Source organism: Poromitra crassiceps (assembly GCF_964638095.1).
Source record: "Poromitra crassiceps genome assembly, chromosome: 1".
Taxonomy (NCBI): Eukaryota; Metazoa; Chordata; class Actinopteri; order Beryciformes; family Melamphaidae; genus Poromitra; species Poromitra crassiceps.
In genome coordinates this window covers 106,224,076-106,237,576 of record NC_139623.1, presented here as the reverse complement: position 1 = coordinate 106,237,576, position 13,501 = coordinate 106,224,076, and the positions used below count along the sequence as shown (strand labels likewise).

Here is a 13,501-nt window from a genome sequence, read left to right as displayed (position 1 = left end):
CCACGGCTGGCTAGCCCGCTCCGCTCCTCTGCTCAAACAAACGTGCTGCGAGTGCGGGAGGGAAGGCAAGTCACAAGTGGCAGTGTTCTCTTGCTAGAACCACGAGGAAGTGCGCACAAAAAGTTGAGACTTTGCTCGGGGGGCCAGCCAGGAGTCTGAGGAGTGTGGCACAGACTTCAGAGGCGGAGGTGAAACAAGAGAACATTCTGTTCTGCACTTTTGTTTTAAATGAGAAAGGTCCTCCAGCCCAGCGCACACACTGCTGGTTCCTCAGTGGAGAAGAAGGTGGGACAGAGGTGAAGAAAAGAAAAGGAGGGAACATTTTCCAGCTCACGTTGTTGCCTTATTCATTCAGTCTGGCAATCGGGACGGATCTAGTGGAGGATAAACCAGCGCATTTTGGATTTTTACAAGTATTTTGTCTCTTGGGAAGCACTCTTGCGGAGCCTATTTTGGTACCTTTTTTTTAGCAGGAGAGCCTGCGTTTTCTGTGCTATGCAGGAGAGCTACTGGTCACTCTGTATCTGAGAGGAAACTTGGGGTCCAGATTGAAACGGAGGCCATGGAGTGGGAGCACAGGGACAGAGAGCCCTGTTTGTCACCGGCCGCGTTTGTTAATCAGGTGCAATACTCCAACATCCTGGAAGGAAGGTTCAAACAGCTGCAAGGTAAGATGGCCATGCTGTCACTGTCCTGAGGGAGTTCTGGAAGGGGCATTCCATTGACTTTAGGAATTCATATACATTAACCCTATGGTTTGGGTTAGGGCAGCCCAACCCTATGGTTTGGTTTAGGGCAGCCCAACCAATATTTGTGAACATGTACAATTGTCTTGTTGACATTAGAGTCTCAAGTTCTCTGGTGTCTGCTTTTCCGAAAGAGTTGTTCATATGAACAACAAATATTGATGGGATTGTTGTAGTAGCATATATAAGCTGTAAATGGAGTAGTATTCACATTCACTCGCATATTCTGTTGATTCTGAAACATAGGAGAAATCCATCTTCAACTGTAACTTAAGTACAGAAAGATTGGGCTATACGTCGTCATGCTAGCACTGCAGTGATTGGCTTGCAGGAGCCGTTTGGAGGGAGAAAAAAGAGTTTGCAAAAGGGTCTACATTCTTCTGGCCTTCGTGATGATGACCTGTGAGACTGTTGGAGGGAGGGGGGGGGGCTGTAATAGATGCACTGTAGGCGTCAGCTCAGCCATAAAGCAGGTAGGGCTAAATGTGGAGAGAATGGAGGGGAGCTGTTAGTAGTTGCACTGTAGGCGTCAGCTCAGCCAGGCTGCCTACCAAAGCAGGTAGGCAGCCTGGGCCACCTGTCCTCTCTTATCCTCTTACAATGCAGGTCGTCTCTGTGGCCACAGCTTGTGAGGTCCTGCACACAGAAATCACACCCGCCCATTGGCTTCCATTATGTATCAGGGTGCAGTGAGCAACAGCCTAACTGACACATGGCGGACATATTTTACAATATCGCTGAAAATTCTCCCTTCAATTCTCCCTTCAATTCTCCCTTCAATTCTCCCTTCAATTCTCCCTTCAATTCTAGGCTAAATCTGTAGTGTAGTCAGAGTGCTACACTGACTTACATGTCAGTGTAGCACTAGATCACAATGTGTAACTAGTTTCCAGTTCCTCCCTGGTTGCTGTCTGCAATGGAGAGCTTTCAAAGAGTTGACCTGAGGGACAAGTCTACACTCTCTGGATGTTTGACATTCTTCTAGTGCCACAACAATATTTCACCTCCCACATTAAGCAATCTCTCCATTGTCACCGAGGGAGATATTGGTCTTCTGAAAGAATAATATCCTATAAGCATTTATTTCTCCTGGGTTTTGTCCCAGAGTCTGTGGCCTTATCTATGGTGTGTGTGTGTGTGTGTGTGTGTGTGTGTGTGTGTGTGTGTGTGTGTGTGTGTGTGTGTGTGTGTGTGTGCGTGCGTGCGTGCGTGCGTGTGTAACAAAGCCGTCTTCAACTCACACTTCCAACTGCACCAGTCACAATGATTGTGATTAGGTATAAGTACTATATGAGATCATATCTCTAAGTTCAAATAAAGTACAAATATTATGCCATTGTCTGTGTTATGAGAGATACTGGTAAAGATTAGGGATGTAACGATAACAGCTTTTAATGATAACCGTGGTAAAATTCCTTATGATAACCGTACCATTTAAAATTTGCATTAATTTGTCATTAAAACCGTGGTGCCGTGATTACCATGTTACCATGATTACATTACAGTGCTTTGAAAAACATGGTAAATACTGTTTTTGGGTCTGAGTTTTCAATATAAAACTTGGTGAAATGATTTCTGTGAGTGTATTAGTAACCTAACCCTAACCCTAACCCATTTTCAGCACATTTTTTTTTAACCTTCCGTGGTAATACTGATAACCGTGATAATTTTGATTTTCATATCGTTCCATCTCTAGTAAAGATGTACCCCCATACATAAACAAGCTAAGGGTAAATAAATAGGCCTACCCACAGCTGTCTTTTTCCACTTGTCAAGCAGAAAAACCTATACCTCGATAAGTAATGCTAAGGTCAGAGTTCAATCACAGAATGTGTACTGACTTGAAGTGTACACACTTGATGGCGACTGCTCTTAATACACACACACACACACAGAGGGGGCAGTCTCGCTTTGTCACGTTGACGCCAATTCGGAAGTACCAAAGTTCCTCAAATGGCCACTTGAGGCTGGCTGCACAAGGGAGTCAGACCCCATTCACCCCCATGTTAAAATGTCAGATTTTACAGCATGAACATGGTCACCTGTCCAGTGATCGCCGAATATGGACCAATAGCAGGCAGCGCTGTGGCTCTGTGGGAGGCCCCCAATATGATAACGGCCAAAACGACAAACTAGAGGCTTCAAAACGGGAGTTCACAAACCAATGGGTGATGTCATGCTCACTCCGTTCATCTCTTTTTACTGTCTATGACACACACACACACACACACACACACACACACACACACACACACACACACACACACACACACACACACAATGAGAAAAAGTAGAGACACGCACATCAAAACCTGAATAGGGCAGGTGCAGAGCTTGAGGTAGAGACTGATAAAAGAAAAAGAAAGCTCGCACACTGCAAAGGCTCCAAGTTGAGTGTATTTACTTTACACCGGTAAAAAGGGCAACGTTTGGGGCAGCACCCTGCCCTTCCTCAGACCAAACTAGAGGCTTCAAAAACCAATGGGTGATGTCATGCTCACTCCGTTCATCTCTTTTTACAGTCTATGACACACACACACACACACACACACACACACACACACACACACACACACACACACACACACACACACATGTATGTTGGCAACTCCCACTTGTAATTCCAGTCTGACTAGCCTTGAGGCTCATTCTTTCTGTCCCTCCCTCCTGTGTTCAGAAGTCATAATGTCTGCTGAAAATGACAAACAAAGGATTTGCTCACACATAGTTTAGCGTCATTAACCTGCCACTTAGTTCACACATATGGACGGCTTCACTAAATTCTTGTGTTTGTACAGTACACTTGTTTTTTATGTATTTATCTGAAATCTTGCTTTGTCACTGTCACCACAAGCTATTTGTGAAAGATCAGTGATACTCCGCTGGTCTTTCTGGACTCCAAATTGGACCTCATCGAGTTGTGATCCACGAAAATGTAACATACCCGACCGAGGCTATGAACAACATTTAACGTACCCGAGGCTATGAACAACATTTCTCTTGTATAGAAAAATTGAGTAAGAAAACAGCCTCGACTAAATCAATACTTTTGATGTGTGGCTGGGAAAAAAAGGTGAAAATGAAGATCGTTAAGACAGATTTCAAGGCCCCATGACACAAAAGAACACTACTAGCTATATCTGTGTCACTAACTGGGTTTCCATCCAAATGTATCGCATAATTCAAGCGAATTTGTGAAAATCCGCAAAATAAAACGCGAATTTATGCATGTTTCCATTCAGTTTTGTTTAGCGAGTTTTGGGAGTCGGCAGGTTGAGCAGTAGGTGGCGCTTCTCGGAAAAGTGGAGGGGGAAATGCAAAAGACACCCGAAGAAGAAGGGGGCGCGATGGGATGACGTCATAAGAGCGACATGATACTGTAGCCGAGCGTTATTAGGCTGCGCATAAAAAGCAATAAACGGAGCAACTCCCACTTGAACACTCTCACCATGAGACGCCAGCTTTATTATTCTTCCCGTTCTCTCATCCTCGTACCAAAGAGCGTGGAAGGAAAAGTTATTTGCTCGTACTCTTCCAGCCTCAAGTTCCCCACAACAACCACCACACACTTCCGTTTCCGGCCTTCAACATAAAAGCCTACAGTGCTGCCTAGAACGTAAACATAAATGATATCGCATAGCACCTTCATAAAAATAGCTTACAATACTAACAACAACTAGTCTACGACAAGATGGAGAGAGTGTTTGCAAACATCGTGGCTTTTGGGAGGACTCTCATAACGGCATTATCAACGTTAGCAATTTACATCAACATCCTGATGCAGAAACGCGAAAGAAGGCATGCAATGATGAGAATAATGTGGGAAGAAGCTGGGGCTGGAGGACCACGTCGCCGCCGTCCGCGTGTCTGGGAACGTAAACGCAGTAAGGAGTTTTGGGAAGTTGTCGTCCAGCACCATTTCACACGGTACGTCATCGTTAATTCGCAAAATCTGTTTCCATTGCAAAAGTTCGCATCTTCCTAGTGTCGATACGCTGATAAATCCACCCCCTCCAAGCGTAAAAACTTTTATGCGATATTTCGACCTTTATTCGAATTTCTGGTGTTTCCATTCAAGTTTATATTCGCATTTTGGGTAAATGCGAATATCCAGAGGTGGATGGAAACCCAGTTACTGTTAGATCTAACGGGTAAAGAATAAACCATCAACCAGAGTAACTGTATAACCAACGATTGGATGAGACGGTGGGTCACATGCTTAGATTGAGTTGAGAACCACCCCCCCCCTTCCATCTCTGGCACCAAGGGCCAACAGTTACTGTGGTTGTTTTGTAATAGCAGCAGATTCCCAAATTGTCTAGCGTCACATTAAACATTTACCCATCAAATCAGTCATGCCCAGCGTGGAGATATCTAGCAGATATCAAACCCCGCCCTCTTGCTGTCCTACATTTAGGCCCAGCCCAGCTCACATCATGTCTCCTGATGAGAGACAGTAACATTGTGAAAGTTCCTATTCCCTTTTATTTCAGTCCTTTGATGTCTGTGCCCAGATAAATAGTGAGTGTATCCTGGTCCAAAGGGTCACTGCCCGAGATACGTGTCACCTCTGAGTCAATGCACTGAAAGGAGCTTTTGTGGGAACTGAAATTAACGCTGTGCTTCTACACATGTCCACATAGAGGAGGGGGGGGGGGGCAGTATTTTCAAAGAGCCAAAAACTTTCAAACCTCCGATGCCTTTGGAAAAGCACCCTAGGGCATGCACAATGTGTCAATTAGAACAGGCCTCCAAGGTCAGCGCTTTTACACACAGGACCGCATATATGACCCTAGATTAAAGTTCATTTAGCCGTCATCTACATTATCTGATAAAGGGAGATATTGTGTGTAATGGTGCCTGCAGTATATTTGGGTGTGGCAAACAACAGTCTTTCACACAATTCACTTCAAATAATGTTACATTGTAACTTAAGACGACTGGCAGCTCCTGGGTGAAAAGATGTCAAAGCAAAGGTCACCACGGCTGTTTGATATCATTGGTTGCATGAAATTGACTGATTCCCTATTATAGTCCCCCCCCCCCCCCCCCCCCCCCTCAAAAACAAACAAACTTTTGACCAAGCCTGGATCATTTTGCTCAGAACAGTGAGATGCTGACATGTCTTGGTCATACACATTTTGTTCTTATACCTTATTTAAGAATTGGAATAGGCCCAGGAGGATCTGTGTCCTCTGTTGGGTGGAGTTACAGGTGTAGCAGCAGGCTATGAATTGGATGTAGTAACTCGATATTCCTAAAGCGCACAGTGAAAGCTGTGACTCCTGTGGCCTCCAGCTGTAACTCGGTCACATGACCCAGGTAAGGGTTCATTATGCGTGCACACAAACAAATGCCTTTTAAGGAGGTTGGTTGTTTGTACAGTTGTGCTAATATTGACTGTTTGCTACTTGGGGAAAGTAGCAGAAAAGTGCCGTTTTGTGATGTTTCAGGGTAATTACTCCAGCTGACATTTCACACCCATTCTGTGTCCAGATGTTATGGCTGAGAAGTGCCTATCTGTCTCCAGTCCCGTGGGATCGGCCTTGGCCTGCCCCCTCCTCCCTCCACTTCCCCACTGTATCAGCAGCAGCTGCACACGGCAGCGGAGGGCCTTGACCCGCGGGGCAGGCACCGTTTTGTGCCCTCAGATAGAGACGGGACAGTGCTGCTGTCAGACATATCTCTCTTATGCGCCCTCTCCGTTCCTCTTGTTGCATGGAGAATCCTGGTACTGAGCAGGGATGAAACGATAACCACGAGATAAGATACTGTGACCATGATAACAAGTAACCATGGTTGTCATACTGTTAGGGCTGGGGCGATATAGCCCCAAAAAATGATCGATATAAAATTTTTCATATCGGTCGATATCGATAATTATTGATAATTTTTTTATAAAGACCACGAGAAAAAAGGTTAAATTGAACCTCTTTATTTTGAACCAGCTTATTTATGAAGGCACACGGGTAATCATTTGAATGTTAACACAATTAAAAACACACCTTGCCCCTAAAATGAAGAAGTTCCATGCCTCCAAGCTTCTTTTGGAAAAAGCCTGTTTGTCTTGTGAATGTAAATAATAATCATTACATGACACATAACTCCAACGCTGATGTTGACGTTCCAAAACAGCCCAATGGACAGAAACCTATCCGTCAGTGATTTGCCCGTTTTCTGCCGCAGCTCGTGGCATTGGACACATTGGGCCTGTGCAGGGTCAGGATCTGTACTTGTTAGATGTGTGACCACAAACTGTTAAAAGTGTAAAAATAACGCATGTCGCAAGGCTGTGGTTGCACTTGAAAGCTTACGCCACAGCCCTACTTTCTCTAAGCAGAGGAAGGGCACTTCTGTTATTGTAAGAGAGAAAGAAATGTCTGAAAATGTGTTAGTACCTGTCATTTTGTTCACTTTGTTTTGCTAAATTTGTAGTTCATACTGTGATTTGAAACTCGTGTGTTGTTGGTCTGACAATATACGCCACAGCTCACAGTGGGGCTCTGTAGCCATGTTGTTAGGTCCACGGCTAACACTCAGGGGAGAGCATAATACACTTTTGTACTTGAGAAATGACTGGTGGGGACTGTCACGTTTTGATTGAAATCTTTTCATGGATGATTTGAAATATAGAAGCATGATACGTTTCTGTGTTTCAGTGGAGCCTAAGTAAGAGTATGGCTTTGGCCTGCCTTGTGCCATGGGCTTTTTGTGTGGGAGCTTCATGACACACATCATGACACACATCATAGGCTAATAGTTCACTCTGAAATGAGTTTGCCTTTGGATTGTTTTGAAATTGTGACACAACTTCTGTTCCATAGGCAGTAAATATTGGTTGCATTATCAGCGTATTTTGAGGTACTGAACCTTCTTTGCCTTAATTGAGCACTATATTCAACATGGTTAGACAATACAGCCATGAATGGAATGTAAAGAACAAAGGAAATGCAATGACTTCCACAGGTGTCTAGTTTATGAGCCTGTCAGGGTTTAACTTTATGTATCAATCAATTAAGTTAATGTATCTTGTTTTTTCAAAGTTGTATCATTTGTACTTGTCAAAAGACAACATTTACCTGCAAATACCAACTCTTCCTACAACAATGAATTTCAATTTAGAGGGAGGGGGGGGATAACATTCCTACTCCTAGTAAAGTGATCATCACTGTTTGCTCCATTAGAGCTGCCATATACAATTCATATTAGGGATGTCACGATACTAGAATTTCTACTTCAATACCGATACCCAGGAAAATATCGATACTCAATACCATTTTCGATACCACGTGATGACGACACATCAAAAATAAAGTTAGACAGATGGACGGACAGATGCACACTTCTCCATAATCTAGGCCTGATAAAACTCATTACAACTTTGCACTGACAGCAGATTAGCCCTGCTCTAGCCATCAGCCTATTAGAACATGTTTAGCTTGTTGAAGCAACAGATACCCACCAATGATAGGGAGGGGAAAAATCTGTGATTTTTCATTAAGAGAAAGCACTGCTGGTATCGAAATCGAAACTGTTGCAAATGAGTGTTGTATCCGTTTCAAAATGTTTGTGTTGATACTTATCGGATACTATCGATACCTGTTGCAAATGAGTATTGTATCCATTTCAAAATGTTAGTAGTTTTCGATAGTATCGATACTTTTGACAACCCTAATTCATATTCCTGCTCCACTATATCCATCTACAATGTCAATGTATCATGTAGATTCTACATGATAGCAGAGCTGAAACTGATGTGAGCCGAGGATGAAAGTCAGACTCCCACTGAGCAGCGCCTCTGTCTGTACCCTTTGGCAGGATACTATCATCTTGTATCTGTGGGGGGGGGGACGGGACCGGGACGTCCAAGAGAAGGTCATAAACGCAGATAGACTGATTGATGAAAGGAGTTTACTCATTCTTTCTGAGGACAGGGTCACTGGATGCACTCGTTACACAAGCTCAGAGTAGGTGAGGGATAGGATGTCAGACTTAACAGGGTCAAGGTCATTTAAACCAAGCTAGGAGGGGAACCAGGCAGGGCAGGCGAGGAACAGATGACCTGAGCAGGACATAAAACAAGGTGAAAGTTCTTAGCAACACTTAATGATTACCAGCCATTACTAAGGCCAGTTTAACGGCCATATGCTTTTTCCATGCCATGTCCAAATCAGGACACAATCACAAGACGACAATGCACAGAGTGAATTGGGAAGTGGTTAAAATCTGCAGTATGCATTTATTGGTATTGTGTAAACTGCTTAATATAGAAGATATACTGTAGGTGGAGTTGTTTGCTTGTCCTCTGGGTTGAAGTGACCTCAATGGGAGCCAAAGGGCAGTGTCATGCAATACTGCTGAGGGATGCAGTGTTTTGAAGATGGTGAATGGGAGTGTCTGAGTAGTCTAAGGTCAGTGTTTTGAAGATGGTGAATGGAGGTGTCCTCGTGTCTGAGTAGTCTGTTTTTTTTTTTTTTTTTTCAATTATTTATTTATGTATTTTCATCTTTTTTGCAATACAATACAAAGACAACACAAACAAAAACAACAAAATCCGAGAGGGGCAAATACAAGCAAATAATAACAACGGTCAGACAAATTCACACATGAGTAGTCTGTTTTGAAGACGGTGAATGGAGGTGTCCTCGTGTCTGAGTAGTCTGTTTTGAAGACGGTGAATGGAGGTGTCCTCGTGTCTGAGTAGTCTGTTTTGAAGACGGTGAATGGAGGTGTCCTCGTGTCTGAGTAGTCTGTTTTGAAGACGGTGAATGGGGGTGTCTGAGTAGTCTAAGGTCAGTGTTTTGAAGATGGTGAATGGAGGTGTCCTTGTGTCTGAGTAGTCTAAGGTCAGTGTTTTGAAGATGGTGAATGGAGGTGTCCTCGTGTCTGAGTAGTCTGTTTTGAAGACGGTGAATGGAGGTGTCCTCGTGTCTGAGTAGTCTGTTTTGAAGACGGTGAATGGAGGTGTCCTCGTGTCTGAGTAGTCTGTTTTGAAGACGGTGAATGGAGGTGTCCTCGTGTCTGAGTAGTCTGTTTTGAAGACGGTGAATGGGGGTGTCTGAGTAGTCTAAGGTCAGTGTTTTGAAGATGGTGAATGGAGGTGTCCTTGTGTCTGAGTAGTCTAAGGTCAGTGTTTTGAAGATGGTGAATGGAGGTGTCCTCGTGTCTGAGTAGTCTGTTTTGAAGACGGTGAATGGGAGTGTCCTCGTGTCTGAGTAGTCTGTTTTGAAGATGGTGAATGGGAGTGTCCTCGTGTCTGAGTAGTCTGTTTTGAAGATGGTGAATGGGAGTGTCCTCGTGTCTGAGTAGTCTGTTTTGAAGAATGTGAATGGGAGTGTCCTCGTGTCTGAGTAGTCTGTTTTGAAGACGGTGAATGGGGGTGTCTGATAGGGGTGCACCGATCGATCTGCACGCAATCTGTATCGGCCGATTTGGACCTCAAATATGTGATCTGCTGTTTCCGATATTCCTTTAATTTTGCCGATCGCATAGCCGATCATGCTGCACGTGAGAAACATGAGGCAGCCCATTTTCATGTCTTCAATGTCTATCGTTTAACTTTCATATTGTGCTCTAACGTTTATATCATTGTGTTGCAAAGCACACGCTTTGCTTTCATCAGTGTACTCACCTCCATGCACACACCGCACCAGACTGTCAACACACCTCTTGCGTCTTTGAATCACACAAATCAGCTGGTGATTAGAGCAGACTCAGCAGATAGAAGTTATCTCCAGTCCTCCCGCCTACCGAGGCATTTGCATGCTGTTAAATCCGTGTGTATTAAAGTCCCAGATTAACGTGGTAGTCGGGGTAGTGCACGCGCACACACAGACAATTTCCACGCAAGCATTGATGTTCCCGCGGGCACTTTGAAGGAAGCGAAAGTGTGCTGCTATGTGGATGTGCGCTCCATTCAGACGGATGCGCTAATTAATGCCACTACTCAGATGGAGTTTAGCTCGTGTGTAGCTTGTGATTCTGTTGTTTCTCCCGTCATGTAACCCTGTCACCATTATGTAGATCGCACTCATAGTGCTGCTAATTATAACACTGTAACTCGGCCTCGATGGGCGGGTCGTTTTGATGTTCGTTCGATGCGGATCCCAATGTATGACGGTTATTGTGCATAACCCCGGTTCTATGAGTGGGAGCTCTTTGGCTTTAGTCATGGTTCAAGACTGGTGTTTAAGAGTAACTGACTTACAGTTTACCTAATTATCATTTATATATTATTAGTTGTTAATTATCACTATAATTGGCCTATATAACAGCAAGCTTGGTTACTGACCTGTTTGTATATTTTATTGCCTCCTTTTTCCAGACCACACACAATCCTACTATTCCTGTCATAATGCTGTAAAAAGCCTATACTGCTGTACTGTACTGAAGAGAACTGACAACTAAACGGTTGAACTCCCATCTGTCTCATGTTGGCAGTTTCCTTTAGCCTACAAAATATAAAATAAATATATATATATATATCGGTGATCGGTAATCGGTAATCGGTGATCGGTCGATGATCGGTTGGGCAGATATTTCTCATAGGTGATCGGCAATCGGTGATCGGTGGCAAAAAACGTGATCGGTGCACCCCTAGTGTCTGAGTAGTCTAAGGTCAGTGTTTTGAAGATGGTGAATGGGGGTGTCCTCGTGTCTGAGTAGTCTGTTTTGAAGACGGTGAATGGAGGTGTCCTTGTGTCTGAGTAGTCTGTTTTGAAGACGGTGAATGGAGGTGTCCTTGTGTCTGAGTAGTCTGTTTTGAAGGCGGTGAATGGGGGTGTCCTTGTGTCTGAGTAGTCTGTTTTGAAGACGGTGAATGGAGGTGTCCTTGTGTCTGAGTAGTCTGTTTTGAAGACGGTGAATGGAGGTGTCCTTGTGTCTGAGTAGTCTGTTTTGAAGGAGGTGAATGGAGGTGTCCTTGTGTCTGAGTAGTCTGTTTTGAAGGCGGTGAATGGAGGTGTCCTTGTGTCTGAGTAGTCTGTTTTGAAGGCGGTGAATGGAGGTGTCCTTGTGTCTGAGTAGTCTGTTTTGAAGATGTGAATGGAGGTGTCCTTGTGTCTGAGTAGTCTGTTTTGAAGATGTGAATGGAGGTGTCCTTGTGTCTGAGTAGTCTGTTTTGAAGACGTGAATGGGGGTGTCCTTGTGTCTGAGTAGTCTGTTTTGAAGATGTGAATGGAGGTGTCCTTGTGTCTGAGTAGTCTGTTTTGAAGATGTGAATGGAGGTGTCCTTGTGTCTGAGTAGTCTGTTTTGAAGGAGGTGAATGGAGGTGTCCTTGTGTCTGAGTAGTCTGTTTTGAAGACGTGAATGGGGGTGTCCTTGTGTCTGAGTAGTCTGTTTTGAAGGAGGTGAATGGAGGTGTCCTTGTGTCTGAGTAGTCTGTTTTGAAGACGGTGAATGGGGGTGTCCTCGTGCCTGAGTAGTCTAAGGCAGCGGTTCCCAACCTTTTTTTGCCAAGGACCGGTAGATGCATGGGAAAAAAAGTCGCGGACTGGGTTGTCAATTCTAATGGTTTTGGTTACATATATATTTACTCACCAGGTGGCGACAAAGGGTAAATAACAGCCTTTTGTGTTGTACTGTATGTAGCCTATACAGTATTTATGTTTTTGTTTTAACTACAAACATAAATAAACGTCAACTTGAAACTATGTTTCAACTACCACACACAGCCTATAATATTATAGCCTATGCGGCCCGGTACCAGTCCGCGGCCCGGTGGTTGGGGACCACTGGTCTAAGGCAGTGGTTCTCAACCTGGGGGTCACGAGATTATTTTGGGGGGTCGCGGGATGATTGTCAAAGGAGAAAAAAAGAAAAAGATAAGAAATGATTTTTCTCCCATGATGATTATGTATTATAAATCTATAAACTGAAATCACTCGTTAGGTTGGGTAGCGGGAGGAGGGGGGGTCGCGAACCCCAGCCTAAAGTGTTTTGGGGGTCGCGGCTCAAAAAGGTTGAGAACCACTGGTCTAAGGCACATGCCATTGTAAACGCAACGTCCTGGATTTGATTCTGGACCAGGACCTTTGTCGAATGTTATCCCCCTCTCGCTCATAGTCTGCCTTCTCTTTCTACTTTGAACTGTGAAAAGAAGTGAAGGGCAGAGGTAACTAGCTTGATAGAAAGTCTAAAAGTCCTGCCGTAAATGGAATCAGAAGGACGCCAGAGAGGAGATTGGGCCCAAATAGACCCCGTTGCGTGTTCTCTCTCTCCTAACTCTAATCTTTGTCTCTGTGATGGACAAACAGACAGGATTTCATCAGTATCAGGACATGGGCCAGGGCCAGGGAGCAGTGCTGACATACAGTATTGTACCAGGCCAGTGTGTGTTGTATACACAGCAACACATTGCTAACGTTTCGGTCAATGTGGTGGAGTAAAACAAACAAACCAAGACGCCAGCAGTTCCTGGATTTTCATTGAGCGTACACAATAGAGCTTTAATGAAAGAGCAGAAAGGAGTCAGTAAGCTGGGGGGCCACTGAATAAACACACCACGCTCCATTGTGTCATGTTGAGCTTTGGCCATGTGAGGCGGGTTCTTGTTCTGACCAGACTAAACTCACAAACGCACCTTTTATTGTGATTTCAGTGAAGCCCCATTCACATGTCTCTGTCTTTAGACTGTCCCAGACAACATTTTAACAACATGGTCAAAATATGTTTTGAACAATGCTCAGCAGTCTTGGGTCATTCAGTGGGACAAGGTGGTGGACCACTGACTGTGCTTCTGTCAATCCCAGCCTCC

General features: G+C 44.2%; 1 protein-coding gene across 1 annotated transcript in view; it reads left to right on the top strand.

The window, feature by feature from the left end:
* Window positions 1-371: 371 nt before the first annotated feature.
* sptbn2 (spectrin, beta, non-erythrocytic 2) overlaps window positions 372-13,501 on the top strand; it is a 73,286-nt gene continuing 60,156 nt past the window's right edge. Inside the window, exon 1 of the mRNA XM_083645508.1 lies at window positions 372-668. Coding sequence (XP_083501634.1) covers window positions 563-668 — 106 coding nt within the window. The 5' untranslated portion in view covers window positions 372-562. The remainder of the gene's footprint in view (window positions 669-13,501) is intronic.